Genomic DNA, 16797 nt, shown 5'->3' with positions numbered 1-16797 from the left:
TGAAGCTGCTGGAGGACTGCCTGGAGGAGCAGGGCACTGAGGGAGCATGGATTAAACTGACTGGAAAGGCTACAGGGAGCAGGGGTCCACGGAGCCCACCAGGGTAAGTAACTATGGTGAGAGTATACAGGAAAAGACAGGCTCTCAGCACTTGGGGTTCACTTAAGGGGAAGGGAGTTTGGCAGGGCCCCACCCTACCCTATGGTTGGTCTTTTCACCCCAATAGGTAGCCTCAAGGCTGCAGTAAAAGATGCTGACTGGTCTCTGAGATTCATCAGTTCACAGGCCTACAGAAGAACTGAGCAACCCTCCCCTTCCAGGAGTCCTGTGGACATGGATCCCTACAGGACACGGGGACACTGCTGTTCTCCACAGGACGGAGTTTCCCACCTCATCAGGCTCATTAAACATGGTCTGGAATGCTGTGAAGTCCATGTGATCACAGACTGGCCTCATGCTTACATGTGTTGATCAGAAATGGGAAAACAGCTTTACAGATGAATGAAGTTTGGTTGAAAAACCTTTCAAAGCATGGGATCTGAGATAAAGGAGAATGATGAAAAATTAGGGTCACTGATCCAGCCCCATCTGGCCATACCCTCAGAAGGTCAGGGTCCAGTGAGGGCAGGGTGAACAAGGCCAAGTGGAATCAGAAGCTGTGTCTTCTCCCATGCTCCTGGGATTCCTGAGGCCCTGTGGACCCAGGGGCAGGACCAGCAGTGGGATGGCTGATAACTTCAGCCTCAAAGCCAGGCTAGTCCAAAATCACTGCATCCTCAGGTCCAGACTAAGACCAGTGCTGACACCTGCAGGCCTCAGTATGCCAGGCTCTTCTCTGCTGAAACACTGTGTGTAAAGCAGGAACTGAAAAATTCCTATGACTGTATCTGCTCCAATACCTTCCAACAGGGCAGGCCCAGGCCTTCAACCCCCCAGTCACCACAATGATTTTGAGAGAACAGTTAGACTATCACTTCTCAGTGTTCTTCCCGCCATCTGTCCTAAGATGCTGGGCCCACAGGCAAGGCAGGAGGCAGCTCAGCCTATTCTCCTGGGTGCCAGTCCTTTCCAGACAAAACAGAACACTGTCCCTCACCCTTGAATCCTTCACTCCAGGTCTCTTACCCTTTCTCACCCTGCTGCTGGGGGTGCCTACTTTAATCTAACTCATTCTTCCCTTGAAGATGCAGTCAAAACCCGAACTTCTCCAGAAGGCTTTCTCTGACCCTTTCCCCCACCCACAGCCCCTCTACCTCTCTCTGTCCCATTGCAATCCCAGTGGACGATTTGCAACACCAGATTCCATGCTTCTCATGGGCAGAGCTGAGTGCCAGGCTCTGAGTCCAGCAGAGATGCAGGATGTGTTTTAAATGACAGAGAAAGTGAAAACAAGGGAAGAGAACCAGGACTCTAAAGCAACAAAATGGGATCAAGTTCTGGTTTTTTAAAGCTGTGTCACTCTGCAGGGACCATGCAAGGAGCTGGGGAAGAGAAACTTGAGAAAATCTTTACATTTCATGTGTCTGCATCAGATTTCCTTAAAACGTCTCTACTGCTTAAAATAATAACAGGGAGGTGGGAGGGAGGCTCAAGAGGGAGGGGACATATGTATACCTATGGCTAATCCACGTTGATGTATAGCAGAAACACAATACTGTAATTATCCTTCAATTAAAAATGAATAAGAAATTTTTAAAACCATAGAAAAAAAATAACAACAATAATACTGATAGTAAAAAAGCTACCAGCCTTGCCCAAGCTTCTCAGTTGATAACTGAGATAAAGGGAAAGTCTTGCCTAAGTGCATAGAAAGAGAAGACTGACAGGCCACGAATCCCAGCCACCGCCTCCCCTTCCCAAGGCTGCATTCCACAGAAAGTTAAAGAGAGCATACACCCTCCACAAGGATTTCCACTGTTCATTTTATTTCAAATGTCAACAGTCCCCAGAGAAGAAACTGATGCCACAGGTAATCTAGAAGCACCATCCTATTCTCTGAGAACTGCATGAGAACTTACAAAAAGCCTAATTTTTAAAGCTAGCAATCACTATAAAAACATGTTTAATAGTTTTTTTTTAAAACCAGAAATGATGCCATAATGGCTTAAACTTCATGAGAAAAAAGTGAAGGAACCTCAGAGGCTAAAATGCTTATATTTGATAGTAAAGCCCCTAGAGAAGGGGCCCAGGCTGACCCCGGGGGACAGAGCAGTAAGAAGGGTGTAGCAGAACCTGCTCAGCACCCTGGTCCTGGCTGCTCCCGCCATCCACTTGGATGTGCTGGACGCCTGATATCTGTGCTGCCTCCTGCTGGGGACCAGACAGAGGCAGCAGAAGCAGAGGATGAGGTAGACAGTGCCTCCGCCCTGCAGCAGGACCTGAGGAAATCAAAGGCCGCCTCTGGGGTGAATCTGACTAACAGCAACCAACACAGAGCCGGCTAAATTCATTCCGAAATGTGAGCTCTCGCCAGCCTCCCACATCTCAGAGCTCTGGCCGAGCCCTGGTGACTTCATCTTCTGAGTTCCTTTTCAAGCCCCGTGTCTCAGGCTTGAGAGAACCTTAGCAACCACACTCTTCCTCCTATCTTGAAATGGGAATTCACGGCCACCTTAGCTTATCACTACCCTTCCTCCCTACATATCACTGAATAGAGACAAGAAAATCATTGCTGCAAGCGGCACCCCCCCACCCCCCCGCAACCAAGGCCCCATGCTGCTGGCCTGAGGGCCTGGGCCTAGTCGGACTGCTCCTGGGACGATGGCTGGCTGGGCTCACTCGGCCCCTCCACATCCTGGTCATCTGTGAAGGACAGAGAAGAGGGGCTGGATTGAGAAAGAGGGGAAATCACCTGTTTTCACACATAAGTTTTCTACAAGGCATCACCATCATTGCCAGTCCCTGTAGAGAATTAGTTATTCCCATTCCTACTTTTAATTTGCTAGGAGTCAGGAAACTGGGATTCTAGCCCTGGCCAGAGGATATAGACTCAAGTTCAGACTCCAGCTCTGCTTGTCACAAGCTGGGTGGCAGGAAACGAGCTACTCTCAGCTCTGAACCTCAGTGTCTCCTTCTGTCCATTAGAAGGTGCTTACCATGCAGCATCATGGTTGGCATGGGGATTAGGGACAACAGTGAGAACAATCTTTACCTATGCCTTCGTCATTTTAGGTTTTGTTTAATCCTCAGGATGACCTCATGAGGGAAGGGACCCTTCATTAGTTTGCTCTTGCAGATACCGAAACTGAAGCACCAAGGAGTGAATGAACTTGCCCGAGGTCACACCGTGGGCAAGTGCTGGAGCCAGGACTTATACCCAGGCTGTGCAGCACCAGGCCCATCGTACTTCAAGTCACACTGTACCACTTCCCCAGTTAAGAGATCTAGGCATCGGACATACAACAGGCCTTGGTTTCTTTTCTTAAGGAGCCTCAGGGGAGGACTGAAAGAGGGAAGAAAAAATCCTAGAACTTTTAAAGCTTCAAGGGCCCTCAAAAGAAAACCGTCACAGTAACCCTGTGACAGGGCCCACTTTACAGGTGAGAAGACTGAGGCCCAGAGGAGGGTGTGAGTGCCCAAGATCACCCGGTGTACCAGTGACTGAGCTGTGAAAGCCAGAGTGGCCCGAGCCAGAGGAATCATCCCCACCAGCCCCAGGCAGGCTCAGCACGTGCTGCTTCCCCAGCCAGAGAGGCCTGGCACCTCTGGTCTTTCGGCACCACGCACGTGCCATCCTCCACATTTTGCCCACAGGAACTGTTAAGGTGAGGAAATTAGCATTGAAGCTGGAGCCAGACAGAGACTTCTGTTGGAATCCGAGCTGCACCATGTACATATGTGAGACCCTCTCAGGGTTCTATCACAGTTTCCTCACCTGAGAATGGGGACTCACCTCCCCTAGAAGTTCATGTATGGAATTTAGAGAGGGGTGCCAGGAAAGGGTTTCCCCAGGGCCCAGGACATTGAAAATCCTATTCTCCATTTCCCTTCCCTCCACGCCCACGTCATAGTAGGACCCCCATCCTCCAGAGTCTTCCTGCGTCCCTCGGCAGCTGGAAGACGGGGCCTCACTCACCGGTGTTCTCCTTGTCCGTGTCAGACAGGACGGTCAGCGAGAAGGTTGCTGGAGGCGGTGGGGGCAGCGGCGGCAGGAGGAAGTGGAGCGCAGACAGCAAGCCCGGCGGGAGGAACTGAGGCTGCGGCGGCTGCCCCAGCGGCGGCTGCCCCAGCGGTGGGTAGTAGTTCGGCTGGAAGTCTCCCACGGGTTCCGCCACCTGCGGAGCACACACAGCAGTCAGAGGGCAGAGGGTGAGCCAGGGGGCCGATCCCACATTCAGGCCCCTGAATGGGGGCTCCCTGTGGAGGCGATTCATCTCTGCAGCCCAGACAGTGGAGCACAGGATATTCAGAACAGGGTGTTCAGCAAACCCCTGCCAGCTGACTGAAGGCAAGGACGGACACAGGCACAACACAGAGAAGCCTGGGGAGCAGCTGCATTTGAGTATGTCCACAGCCTCATTCTATCCTGACGACCCTAGGAGGGAGGGTCCATTAACCATCCTCACTGTAGCGACAAAACCCAGCATCAGTGAGATGACGGTCCAGGCCCAGGCCAGAGCTGGGGAGCAGCAGAGGCAGAAGAGAATCCCAAGTCAGCCTGACTCCACTGCTCTGCACCAGAGAAGGGTCTGAAAGCATCCACCTACTTGGGGTCCCACCTCTGGCACATGTGATGACTTAAGACTCCAGCATCACTGGGCCTGTGGGCCCCTCATTCTAACCAGACAGTATAGTGCAGCTGTAACTGAGGCAAGGGGAGCTAGGTGACCTCAGGAAAAGTGGCTTCAGCCCTTCTGTGTTTATGTTCCTTCTTCAGAAGGTGAAAGCTAACTCCATACCACAGGACCCCAAGGCTGGAATAATGGGATGTGGAGGGGTAATGACCACACAGCTCAGCTTAACTGAGAAAGACATGAATGTAATAGAAAATCATAAATTTCAGGGCAAGCCATTATCATTTACTCCTCCATCCAGGTACTCCAAAGCAGCACTTCACAGGCTGTGTGCCAAAGAAATTCAGTGTCCCACAAGATATTTTTCAGTGCTCTTAGAAGTGTTCTTTGCCCAAGGAATTTGAGAAGCCCTGAAAACTGCCCCCACATCGATGACTTACACATGAGCCTATTAAATCTGCTTACATGAACCCAGCACTTCCTAACTTAATTTGACCACAAGGAAGGGAAGAAAGCCCACTTTTGTGTACCCAGAATCTATCAACAGCCTGAGGATACCCCCATGCTAGAGACTAAGAACCTGACCAAGGCCCTCAGGAGTTCGGCGGCATGCCCAGGTGACGTGGAGAGTAGGCAGCAAAGGCAGGGTTGGTCTCTAGGTCTGTCTGACTCCAGGCCTGTGCTCTTTTGTGGGAAGAGAAAAGAGAGAGCACAGAAGCAGCAGGTGGCACAGGGCAGGAAGAGAAGGCGGCTCAGGGAGTATTTGGGAGGCTGGGCAGGGGCAGCAGGGCAAGGATGAAGCAACTCACAGCCTCTTGGGTTTGAAACAGCTTCACAAATGAATGGGTGATCCCCTATCCAGACGTGAAGGGGGCAGGAAGGGGGATTATTAGTCTTTCATTCCAAGCTTCTCAGCCAAGTCTCTCCCTGGATCACAGCTCCTGCCTGGGGCTGGTGGTGGCAGCTCGGGCCCAGATAAACCAACTGAGATCACACTCCTAACAAAGGCCGTCTGGCAAGCCTGTCAATCAGAGCCCTGCCCTGGACGCCAGGCCCCAGGCTTCTGTGCGAGCAGACGGTGGGTGTGTGCTCCATTTGGCCAAGACCCCTCTCTTTGTGTGGAGGCTAGAGATGCCGTGTTCTCCCTGGGCTGCAGTGGGGTGGCCAGCACCCCACCCTCAGTTTCAGGCAGGGCAGCGGGATGGTGAGAGTCAGGGTCATGTCTGTCCTAGCCTCTGTCCCGATTCTGTCACTGACCAGTTGTGTAATCTGAATCCCAGTCCCTTGTTCCCCACTTCCGTGACCCTGGACAAATCTGTTACTCCTCTGAGCCTTCTTCCTCTGCCCTACAGTGAGAAAATAACATGTACCTTGGAGGCTTACACAAGGGCCAGTAGGCACCCTGGAAATGATCAAGACCAGTGGTGTTCAAACTTTTTCCCCTTGAATGAATGGAAAATGATTTCTGAATAAAACTTCAGAATATCTGGATCAGAGAAGATGCTGCTGCAGTGAAGCAGGAGCAGTGCATGACTTCACTACGTTAACATCAAACTTTGGTCCCTTCTCTTACTTTCCACATTAGACCAAAGCAACCTGCTCTCTACTCACTCTTCTCTACCCTCCACCCAAGGCAGCATCTCTGTAACACACAGGGTTGGGCTTGTAGCTCAGGAAGAAAGTAAAAGTAACAGTGGTCCACACTTCCCTGAATGTGAGCTGCATCTCAGTCAACTCCCTCACAGGTCCAGCCTTACGAGCCAAAGTCAGGACTGGTCACCCAGGCCTCTCGCTATTCTGCAGTTCTGATGGCCCTCTGGGGTTGCCAAAAGGGAGAAAGATGGAAGGAGCTGGCAACCACTGCTGCAAAAGCTGGTCACCTGACCCACATCTCACACGACTCTTATATATCCAGAACTTCCAGAACTCAAAACTCTAGGCTCAAAGAGCACACCAGTTAGTAACTGATCACTGACCTTATAAAATGATTAAATTTACCCCTTTTTTTTTCAACAAGTATCTCCTAAGGTGACCAGTGTTTGGGGGAAGTCTCCATATTTTTCATGACTAAGCTTAAGAGCCCTATCCTCTTGAAAGCCCTCTGCCATCTCAAGTGGGCCATTCTTTTGCAGCAGGGGACCTTTGTCTGCTCCTGACTCTGCCCTCAAATGTGTGGCTCGAGGAAAGCGCTATTTCCTGTCTGGTACCTAGTATTGACTGGCATTCCATGGATCAAGGCTGGTGGTCATTCAGGTTCCTGTGTGGCTGTTCCCCAGGTTTATCTGAGATGTGTCTGCATTCCTTTTTCCTGAGCTCCCAGAGTCTCTTAGCCCACGCCACAGCCCAGGCCAACGTGTTCACATGTGCATTCCCAGAGGTGCACAGCATACAAGGCCAATGCTGTATCCTTCCACCCATTGCCCATGTCCTGGTACAGAGTGAGCACAATGGCTGGCTGCCTGGAAGCAAGTCTGTTAAAGCAGCCAGGGCAGCTGAAATAGGGAGGAACTTCGAAAATATCAGGAATGGGACTCACCAAGCCGCCTCCATAGTAGTGGCTATAAGACAGGTGCTGGAAACTCTGCTGCAGAGGGATCCCCACACTTGAGGACGCATCCTGGTAGCCCAGAGGAAAAGGGCGGTAGGGGTGCATGCTGGAGCAGCTGGGGTACAGCTTGGGAGGTTCTCTCTCCAGGCACTCAGACCCCACCACAGAATCTGAGTTGATGCTCAGAGGGAGCCCTGAAAAGACACGCAACGAGGGAAGTGTTAAAAACACATGGAGCTAGAAAAAAGGGCACCATATTATCGTCTGAAGGTAGCAGTATAAATAAACACTCATATCCATTCACAGACAACTCCCACATCCATTATGCTTTTGATCCTCCCTGCTTTTTAAACCCTTCAACCATGTTCTACTGCTCTCAGCAAAAGTCCTTGGCCCAGCCATGAAGCCCAGGCAGGCTGCGTTCCTGCCTTCACTCCAGCCTCACTGATCACTAGTAGCGCCTTCTTTCTCCTCCACCTCAGGGCCTCTGCAGATGCTGTCCCCTCTGCTTGGAAGGCTTTTTTTCCTAACCCCACTTTGCCTTCTTGAATCCTCAGTGCTCAGCTCCTGATCTTCCTTCAGACCACAGCTAAACCACTGGTTATTAGAGTTCTCTGTGATGTCCTTTTCTTTCACAAGGACAAGATCCTTGAGGGCAAGGAATCTGACTCGCCCCCCTTCACCTTTTCATCACTAGTGCTGGGCACACAGTGCTCAGTTGATGGAACAAAGAAAGGCTCCATATCCGTAGAAAGGTAACCTTCTCCTAGAACTGCTTTTCAGATCTGTCTTCCTCATCTAGTTCTCTAGGGACCTATATTTTCCTAGAACATCCCAGAAGGCAGAACTGGCCTTCGGAGAGCATCAGGCCAATCCCCTTAGCCTACAGAGGGGCGAGGCTGTCACAGAAGGAAGGAGCTTGCCTAAGATTACAAGTGAGCAGCCCCTCAGCGTCCTGACTCAGACTTGCGCTCTATCTACCACACTGCCATAGAGAAAACCAAGAAAACACGTGTCTGCACCCAAAATGAGCCCCTTTTTAAAAGTCTCAAACCTACATGTGACTTGAAATTATAATAGTGAAAGTTACAATACCTAGGGAACAATGTAATTTATGCATGTGGAGGGAGGAGAGAAAAACAGCAACCACGTCTCAATAGACTGTTCTCTTGTAGGGAGCAGAGAAGAGGTCTCATTCCCATCCATGCCTGGGAAACAGGTGGGAAGAACGCCCATACACAGCCATTGGGCCAGAGCACGGCTGAGGAGCAAGCAGACTAGGGCACAGAAGATGGGGGAGGGGTGGGCGGAGGGACGCAGGTGCAGTCATAAGGCGCTGGCCCACCCACGAGGACGTTCTGGGGGAGGAGCCTCCAGCACCAGAAAAGGGTGGGAAGAGTTGCGCAAGCGCAATATGGCCACTCTCCCGCGATCCTCTCTGTTGCGAGGAGGAGCCTCAGCTAAGCGGACTGGGGGGCCATTTTTTTTTTTTTGCGGCCATTTTTTTTTTTTCTCCCGGAATGGAAAAGCAGAGACTATAGCTAAATGTTTTTTAAAATTACCCCCTCAGAACCACCCATTCCTTTCTCTCTTTTTACCTTCTTGCAAAAAGGCACCAAACCCAAATGCCTACTCAGAAAAAGGTATCCCGAAGCAAGATTCCCTCTAGAAAGCATCTTCCCACCCCCACCCCAAGGGCCCATACCCGCGGCTGGCCTGGGACGCCAGAGTGAGGGAAGTGGGGAGGCGGCAGCCCGGAGAGGAACCAACAGCGGGACAAAGGCTCAGGGCACCGGGAATCTTACCGAAGTCGGTGAACGGCGGGCTCGGCACAGGCCGCGGCAGCCTGCGCAGCTCCAGGCAGCCGGGGTAGCCCCGGCCGGCGGCCTCCGCCGTCAGCTGGGGCTCCAGAGAGCTGGGCCTGGCCCTGGCTGCTTGTTCGCTCAGGCCCACGTGGCCGCGGTTGTGGCCGCCCAGAACGGGCTGGAAGGCACTCGGGCTGGGGCTCTGGCCCCGCGGGGGCCTCTCAGGGAGGCAGGCGGCCGCTTGGCCCGAAGGGCCCGGCTGCGCGTCTCCCAAAGGGGCAAGCGGAAGCAGCGGGCAGAAGCTTGGGCCTGGGGTGGCGGCCGTGCCCCCGGGGGCCTGCTGGGGTCCCTGTGCGCACAGGGGCACCTCCTGCTCCTCTCCAGAGGCCTGCTTCTTGAGCATCTTTTGTGCAGCCACGATCTTCTGGCGCTCGGTGATCAAGTAGCACTTCTCGCAGGTGCACTGCTTCCAGCGGCACTTGCCCGCGTGGCCCTTGACTGGTACCAGGAAGCCATGGTTCCGGCACCGCGAGCACTTGGGGGTACGAAGCATCTTCTTGGCCTGATTTGTAAGGTCTGCATTCATAGCACAACCGTCTCCTCTGAAAGCTTCAGGGACAGTGAAACAGAGAGAAGCAGTCCGCCCAAGTCCCTGGTGCTGGGAGCTTTGGATACACTTGTAACAAGGTGGTGTTCAGTGCGTCCCAGGAGCTGCAGCAAGACCCTTGCATTCTCTCTTTTCTTTGGTGCAAAATTTGGAGAGGTTCTGTGCCTTGGTTAACAAGATGCAAAGGATTGGGTTGAATAAGTTCTTCAAGTAATGCTATTGCATGTATGTCATCTGGGTTAGCTGAGTCTTATGCATGTAATTTCCAAACTTTCTCTTCCTGCCGTACGGTATACAGAAGGTATTTCATAATTAAAAAAAAAAACGGCGGAGTGATACTCAAGGATTCACAGATTCAAAACTCCAGAGGAACGCAGCTGTTGGTAAACCTGTTGCAGTAGAAAAGGATTCCAAGTGTCAAACCGTGTTTCTCCATACAGAAGCTGCTGCTTCTGTTTAATTTCACTTTTCTCCTCTACAGAGAAGCAACTGTTCACAGTGATGCTTCCAGAATATTCTCAGGAGCTCAGTGCGGTATGATGGTTGCTCAAGGGTGTGCCTTTAGAGTAACTCCCATTTTTAAAGTCTTGTTGGTGTAGGAATGCATCTCTGGAAGTGGCATATTGCAGTTGATGCCTTCCAAAGAAAAGCATACTTGGAATGATTTAAAGTAAAAGGGACTTAGGATATTTTAGCATGAGCTTGAACCAGTACTTAATTGTGCCATGAATTCAGTTATTCCTGTAAAGCAACCCAAATCTTGGGACACCTGCAAAGCTGCCATAACTTCATAGTTTTCCCAAGACTGCTAAGCTAATTCATTTTCTTGTTTGATAGAAATTTGTGACACCCTGACGTCTCCCCCCCCACTCCCCCACTTAGGTCCCAAAAAGAAAGAAAGAAAGGAAAAAACAAACAAACAAACGTCATTATAGGATTAATCATTACCTTTAAGGGGGTTCAGTTCAGTTCAGTTTAGTCGCTCAGTCGTGTCCAACTCTTTGCAACCCCATGAATCACAGCACGCCAGGCCTCCCTATCCATCACCATCTCCCAGAGTTCACTCAGACTCATGTCCATCGAGTCAGTGATGCCATCCAGCCATCTCATCCTCTGTCATCCCCTTCTCCTCCCGCCCCCAATCCCTCCCAGCATCAGAGTCTTTTCCAATGAGTCAACTCTTCCCATGAGGTGGCCAAAGTACTGGAATTTCAGCTTTAGCATCATTCCTTCCAAAGAAATCCCAGGGCTGATCTCCTTCAGAATGGACTGGCTGGATCTCCTTGCAGTCCAAGGGACTCTCAAGAGTCTTCTCCAACACCACAGTTCAAACGCATCAATTCTTTGGCGCTCAGCCTTCTTCACAGTCCAACTCTCACATCCATACAAATACCTGGCTAAAATGTGTATTTTTTAATTGTCCTTTCGCTGAAGTTTTCTGTACCTGGTAACAGAATGGTAGAAGTGAGAGCCAAGGCCTGGTGTTCACCTTGATCTTCCTGAGCCGCTGGTTGCAGGTGTACTTTGCATTTCTCACCAACTACCTGACAATAGGTAACCAATATAACCTGCCATTCTGAGGCTGATTATATACTGGAAAGCTGAAAAGATGTTTGTAAAGTTTTTTTCCTGCTTTGAAGAAATATATTACTCATCTTAAGAGGGCAGAAGTATATGTTTCCTGTATTATTTGACCCTTTAAGAATGTCACTGTTATTTCAATCCATTTAAAGAGATCTAGGTTTGTCTCTGCTTTGCTCTAACAGCCTGTATCTTAATTTTTTATTTAAAAAATATGGTCCCATAAATGAAAGCACAGACAAGTTCTTTTTCTGACTTCACTTAATTCAGAATGTCTAATTTTTTTCACTGACTTTGTCATTTGAAAATGTTACTTAAAAATCATAGTTTCAATACTACTGTCAAAAAATCTGGGCACAAACTGCATTCTTTCATGATACTGCAAATTATAAGGTCATTTTCTGCATTATCAAATTTAAATTTTTACATCAGGTGACATCAGCTGATAAGGCCTAAACATGAAAACTACTCTCGTTTACATTTCATGCTTGACCACTCAGGATCTCTTCATTTTCCTATTAATGGTTTAAAGGAAAATCCTATTCAAAGACAACCATTTGAATTCATTTATTTTAGCCTTTTTAATGGCAAAATGCTTCCATTTTTACTCATAACTTTGGGGCAAAGTATACTCAAGGTGATGTGAATTTGCATACTGCTTTGAGAATGTTAATAACCATAAATCTTTTAAATCCATAGTCATAAGATGCAGAAACTCTAGGGTTTATACAGTAAACAAATAAGAGAAAAAGATTAGTTTATTTCTCTCTTCCCCTCAAAGTCTCAATTTGTGTAGGTAAATTCCATCAGAGCCTTATTTATTTCATGCTTGGAAATTCAGGCAAATTGATAGGTTTGTTTTATTTGGGTTGATGGCTGATTACTTCTTAGGCTGCTGAATATATACATATATGTGTGTCAAATTTATTTAAATTGTTATTTTAAAAGATAGTAAGATGTAAAACTGAAAAGCTGGAAGTCAAAGAAGAATGAGAGCAGTAAATACAGAGTAGACCCCTTCCTTCCCTACACTGAAACATTTGGATGTTTATGTTTAAGAAGGTCTGCATCATCATAAGCGGAAGTTTATAAAAAAGTTAAAGTGCTGAGGAATCACCAGCTTGACTAACCACAAAGGGGCTGGTAGATAGTCATATCTAGTCCCAGCTTTAGATACGGCTGCTTCTTCCACAAAGTCCTGAATTTCCTACCTTCTATAATGGCTCTTCTCTTCAGTTAACATGATTGTAATTGATACTGTTTATTTTAAAGAGTCTTGTATTATGCTGTGCATGGGGGTATCACTTGTAATCATTAAATATTGTGTGCACTGTAATGTTTCCTCACTGGTAGCATGCAAGAGTAAGGAAGGGCTTTTTTGCCTATAGCATCTTCCCTGCAGTAGCTATAACCCAGATATCTGCTGTCTTCTTCAGGCTCTCTCTCATGAGCAATGAGAATGTGACTGAAGATTTTGTAGGTGGTAGAGGGGAGGATTTACATGACATATCCTATAGCAGATGCTTTAAAATCCTGTGTTAGTGTTTCTCTTCTCTCAAGATCCTCCTCTGCTGTGCCACACACACTGGAGAGGAACTGATCTGGTCCCCCTCCACCTTGCCCACCCTCCCCATCCTCATCTCACTACCCAGGCTCTCTAGCTTTTCTCTTCTTGATTTTTGAGAGTTCTGTAATGGCTGTGACTATCTTACTTCCCTTTATATCTAGCACAATATAGACATTCAGTAAATATTTGTTGAATGTACAAATGAATCTTGCCTCCCTCTCCTGCCAATATCAAAAGCATCTCATTTCTCACTGACACAGTAAATTAACTTGGATCCAGCAACTTCTCCAATATAACACAAAACAGAAAGCCCAGAGTGAATAAGATCCAACAGAGACGGTTGGATGGCATCATCAACTCAATGGACATGAGTTTGAGCAAACTCTGGGAGATAGTGAAGGACAGGGAAGTCTGGCGTGCTAGTCCATGGGGTCCCAAAGAGTCAGACAAGACTGAGTGACTGAACAACAAGAAGAGTAAATAGGACCACTCTCCCAACAAGCGGAATTTGAGGATCAACTTTGCTTCCTCGAGATTACCTCTTACCCCCGATGGTATAATAACAGTAGTAATGCCAACTAGCACTTACTAAGTGTTTGTATGTGCCAGTAATTATAAACTCCTCTGCTGCTGCTGCTGCTGCTGCTGCTGCTGCTGCTAACTCACTTCAGTCGTGGCTGACTCTATGCAACCCCATAGATGGCAGCCCATTAGGCCTCTGTCCCTTGGATTCTCCAGGCAAGAACACTGGAGTGGGTTGCCATTTCCTTCTCCAATGCATGAAAGTGAAAAGTGAAAGTGAAGTTGCTCAGTTGTGTCCGACTCTTTGCGACCCCATAGGCTGCAGCCTACCAGGCTCCTCCGTCCATGGGATTTTCCAGGCAAGAGTGCTGGAGTAGGTTGCCATTTCCTTCTCCGATAAACTCCTCTATGTGTGTTAATTCATATAATCCTCAAATCAACCCTCTAAGGTAGGTATTATTATTCCCCCCACCTCCACCGCACATTTTACACATGATGAAACCAGTACCTAGAGAAGTTAGGTAACTTGCCCAAGGCTTTCTGCCATTGAGTGGCAGAGCCATGATTCAGAGCCAGGAAATCTATCCTCAGAGTCTATGTTCTTAACCATATATCTACTAACTCAGTATTTCTTCTAAGCAAATGCAGTGCTGTCCCCAAGAAAGCATTGGTGATCAATAGAAATGCTTGTCTTGTTACATATCCTATTACAGTTGGGGCAAAGGAGGGTAAATAAAGGTGGTAGCAACCTGGGGAAATTTCCTAGGATGCCCTGCTAATTTGCTTTTCTCTGCCCATAGCCAGTATTCATTCAGTGTCAACTATGTGCTAAGCATAAGGGACACAGAAGTAAATAAAAACACAGGATCCTTACTTTTAGGCATACATTCTAGCTGACAAATAGACAGTAAACAAACAATTCCAGAAGAAAGCTGAGGAGTGGTGGGTAGGATGTTATGAGTCCTAATGTGGATCAAGAAATCAAGGGAGACTTCTTGAGGGGCTGATTCCTGAGGTAGTTCTAAAGGATGTGTAGGAATTAGCCAGGTGCAGGAGAGGTGTATCCCAAACAGAATATCATGTTTAAGGCTGCAGCATGGCTGTAGGACAGTGAGGCCAGGAGACTGGAAAGGTTAAGCAGTAGCCATGTGAAGGGGGTCCTTTAAAGTAAACTGTAGTAGTCACTATTGAAATGGAGCATGACTCTGCAGGGCCCTCCTGGGTACAGAAGCCCTCTGTTTCTCCCTTTTCTTTTAAAGAAAAAAAATCTTTAGCCTCCTAGGCCTTCACTGTGTTCCAAAGAACAGATTCAATCAGTTATTAATTAGGAAAGGGAGGGAATGCAGAAACAAAGGAAAAGCAAGCAGTCAAGAAATGATAGTTCAGCAATAAAAGAGTCTTAGTTCCTCCTCAAGGGATATATATATATATATATATATATATATATATATATATATATATATAACAATCTGACGCGTATCTTTGAGTTGTTCTGTAGGAACTGAAACAAACCCTCACCAGGGTAGAAGATGGCAACCTCATGCTGAGCAGGAGCACTAGATCCAGACTGGTTGGAACCAGAAAGTTAATAAATAAGATTCTGAAACACCACCCTGTCACCTCACCACCAACCAATGAGAGGAAAGCCATCCCCCTGCAACCATCACTTCAAACGTTTCCTTTAAAAGCCCTTCCCTGAAAGCTGTTGGGAGATCAGGTGTTTTGACCATGAGCTGCCTATACTCCTTGCTTGGGGCCCTGCAAATAAGCAGTATTTTCCTTCACTAGCAAACTGGCTTTGCTGTGCAGCAGGCAAGCAGACCAAGGTTGGTATTTATGTGAAGCAACGTTAGTGCTCCTAGTAGTAATAATTCTTCACCTGTGGTGGGTTCTGGGGAGGAGAAATACATACATCATATGCTTTTTAATTAAGTTTCCAGAGTTCTTAGCAATATTAAATGTCTAAAGGACTCTATTGATCAAGTAGCATGTAAATAATCCACCGTAAGCCCTCTGATTGGAATCTTATGAGAATCTGATGGACTATGTATCACAGTAATGATGTTACCTTAGTATATAACAACACCCTTCTTTCTTTCCTAGTTTACACAGCAGTTTGCTGGTAATTTAACCTAACAAGCTAATATGAAAATATTCCTTTGAGAATAATATCAAGGCATTTGAAGATTCAAAATGCAAACTAGAATTTTATTAGACTCTTCTAGCTAACATATTCCTTTCATGGATCACAGCCTTGTCGTGGCAAAGGGGCTTGTATAACTCAGTGAAGCTATGAGCCACATTATGCAGGACCACCAAGACAGATGAGTCATAGTGAAGTGTTCCACAAAACGTGGTCCACCAGAAGAGGAAATGGCAACCCACGTTAGTAATCTTGCCTGGAGAACCCCATAAATGGTAATATTATGTGAAATGCCAGGCTGTAAGAATCACAAGCTGGAATCAAGAGTGCCAGGAGACATGCAGATATGCAGATGATACCGCTGTAATGGCAGAAAGCAAAAGAGGAACTAAAAAGCCTCTTGATGAAGATGAAAGAGGAGAGTGAAAGAGCTGGCTTGAAACTCAGCATTTAAAAAGCTAAGATCATGGCATCCAGCCCTATCACTTCATGGCAAATTGAAGGGGAAAAAAGTGGAAGCAGTGGCAGATTTTATTTTCTTGGGCTCCAAAACCACTGAGGATGGTGACTTCAGCCATGAAATTAAAAGATGCTTGTTCCTTGGGAAGAAAGCTATGACAAACCTAGAGAGCACATTAGAAAGCAGACACATTGCTTTGCCGACAAAGGTCCATATAGTCAAAGCTATGGTTTTTCCAGTAAGTCATGTACTGATGTGAGAGTTGGACCATAAAGAAGACTGAGCATCGAAGAATTAATGCTTTCAAATTGTGTTACTGGAGAAGACTCTTCAGGGTCCCTTGGACTGCAAGGAGCAAACTATTCAATCCTAAAGGAAATCAACCCTGAATAGTCATTGGAAAGACTGTTGCTGGAGCTGAAGCTCCAATACTTTGGCCATCTGATGCAAAGAGCTGACTCATTGGAAAAGATCCTGATGCTGGGAAAGATTAAAAGCAAAAGGAGAAAGGGGCAGCAGGGGATAAGATGGTTAGATAGTATCACTGACTCAATGGACATGAATCTGAGCAAATTCTGGGAGATAGTGGAGGACAGAGGAGCCTGGTGTGCTCAGTTCGTGAGGTCGCAGAGTCGGACATGACTTAGTGACTGAACAACAACAGAAGCTAACATATTCTATTAGTCAGATAAATACTTCTAATTCTAAAGCATGAGTGTTTTGATCCTATGAGAATGGCCCTAAAGGACAGGAGTACATTCAAATTAGTGAAGGTAATGCAGCCCGAGTGAGGAAGGGATGTTATGAAAGTGGTGTGCACCCCATGACAGT

General features: G+C 47.6%; 1 protein-coding gene across 1 annotated transcript; it reads right to left on the bottom strand.

The window, feature by feature from the left end:
• DMRTB1 (DMRT like family B with proline rich C-terminal 1) lies at positions 2738 to 9672 on the bottom strand. Its single transcript, XM_018046498.1, has 4 exons — positions 9087 to 9672; positions 7270 to 7475; positions 4076 to 4274; positions 2738 to 2802 (listed from the first exon to the last, which is right to left on the bottom strand). The coding sequence occupies exons 1-4, from the start codon at positions 9670 to 9672 to the stop codon at positions 2738 to 2740; spliced, it is 1056 nt and encodes a 351-aa protein (XP_017901987.1).

The sequence above is a fragment of the Capra hircus genome, chromosome 3, assembly GCF_001704415.2.
Source record: "Capra hircus breed San Clemente chromosome 3, ASM170441v1, whole genome shotgun sequence".
Classification (NCBI taxonomy): Eukaryota; Metazoa; Chordata; class Mammalia; order Artiodactyla; family Bovidae; genus Capra; species Capra hircus.
Note: the sequence above shows the minus strand (reverse complement) of the source record. Positions and strands in the feature narration are given on the sequence as shown.

Coding starts and splice junctions, on each gene's coding strand:
- DMRTB1 (XM_018046498.1), bottom strand. CDS start 9,672: ATGAATGCAGACCTTACAAATCAGGCCAAGAAGATGCTTCGTACCCCC. Junction 7,476..9,086: donor CCCGCCGTTCACCGACTTCG/GTAAGATTCCCG, acceptor GTGTCTTTTCAG/GGCTCCCTCTGAGCATCAAC. Junction 2,803..4,075: donor CACGGACAAGGAGAACACCG/GTGAGTGAGGCC, acceptor TGTCCTTCACAG/ATGACCAGGATGTGGAGGGG.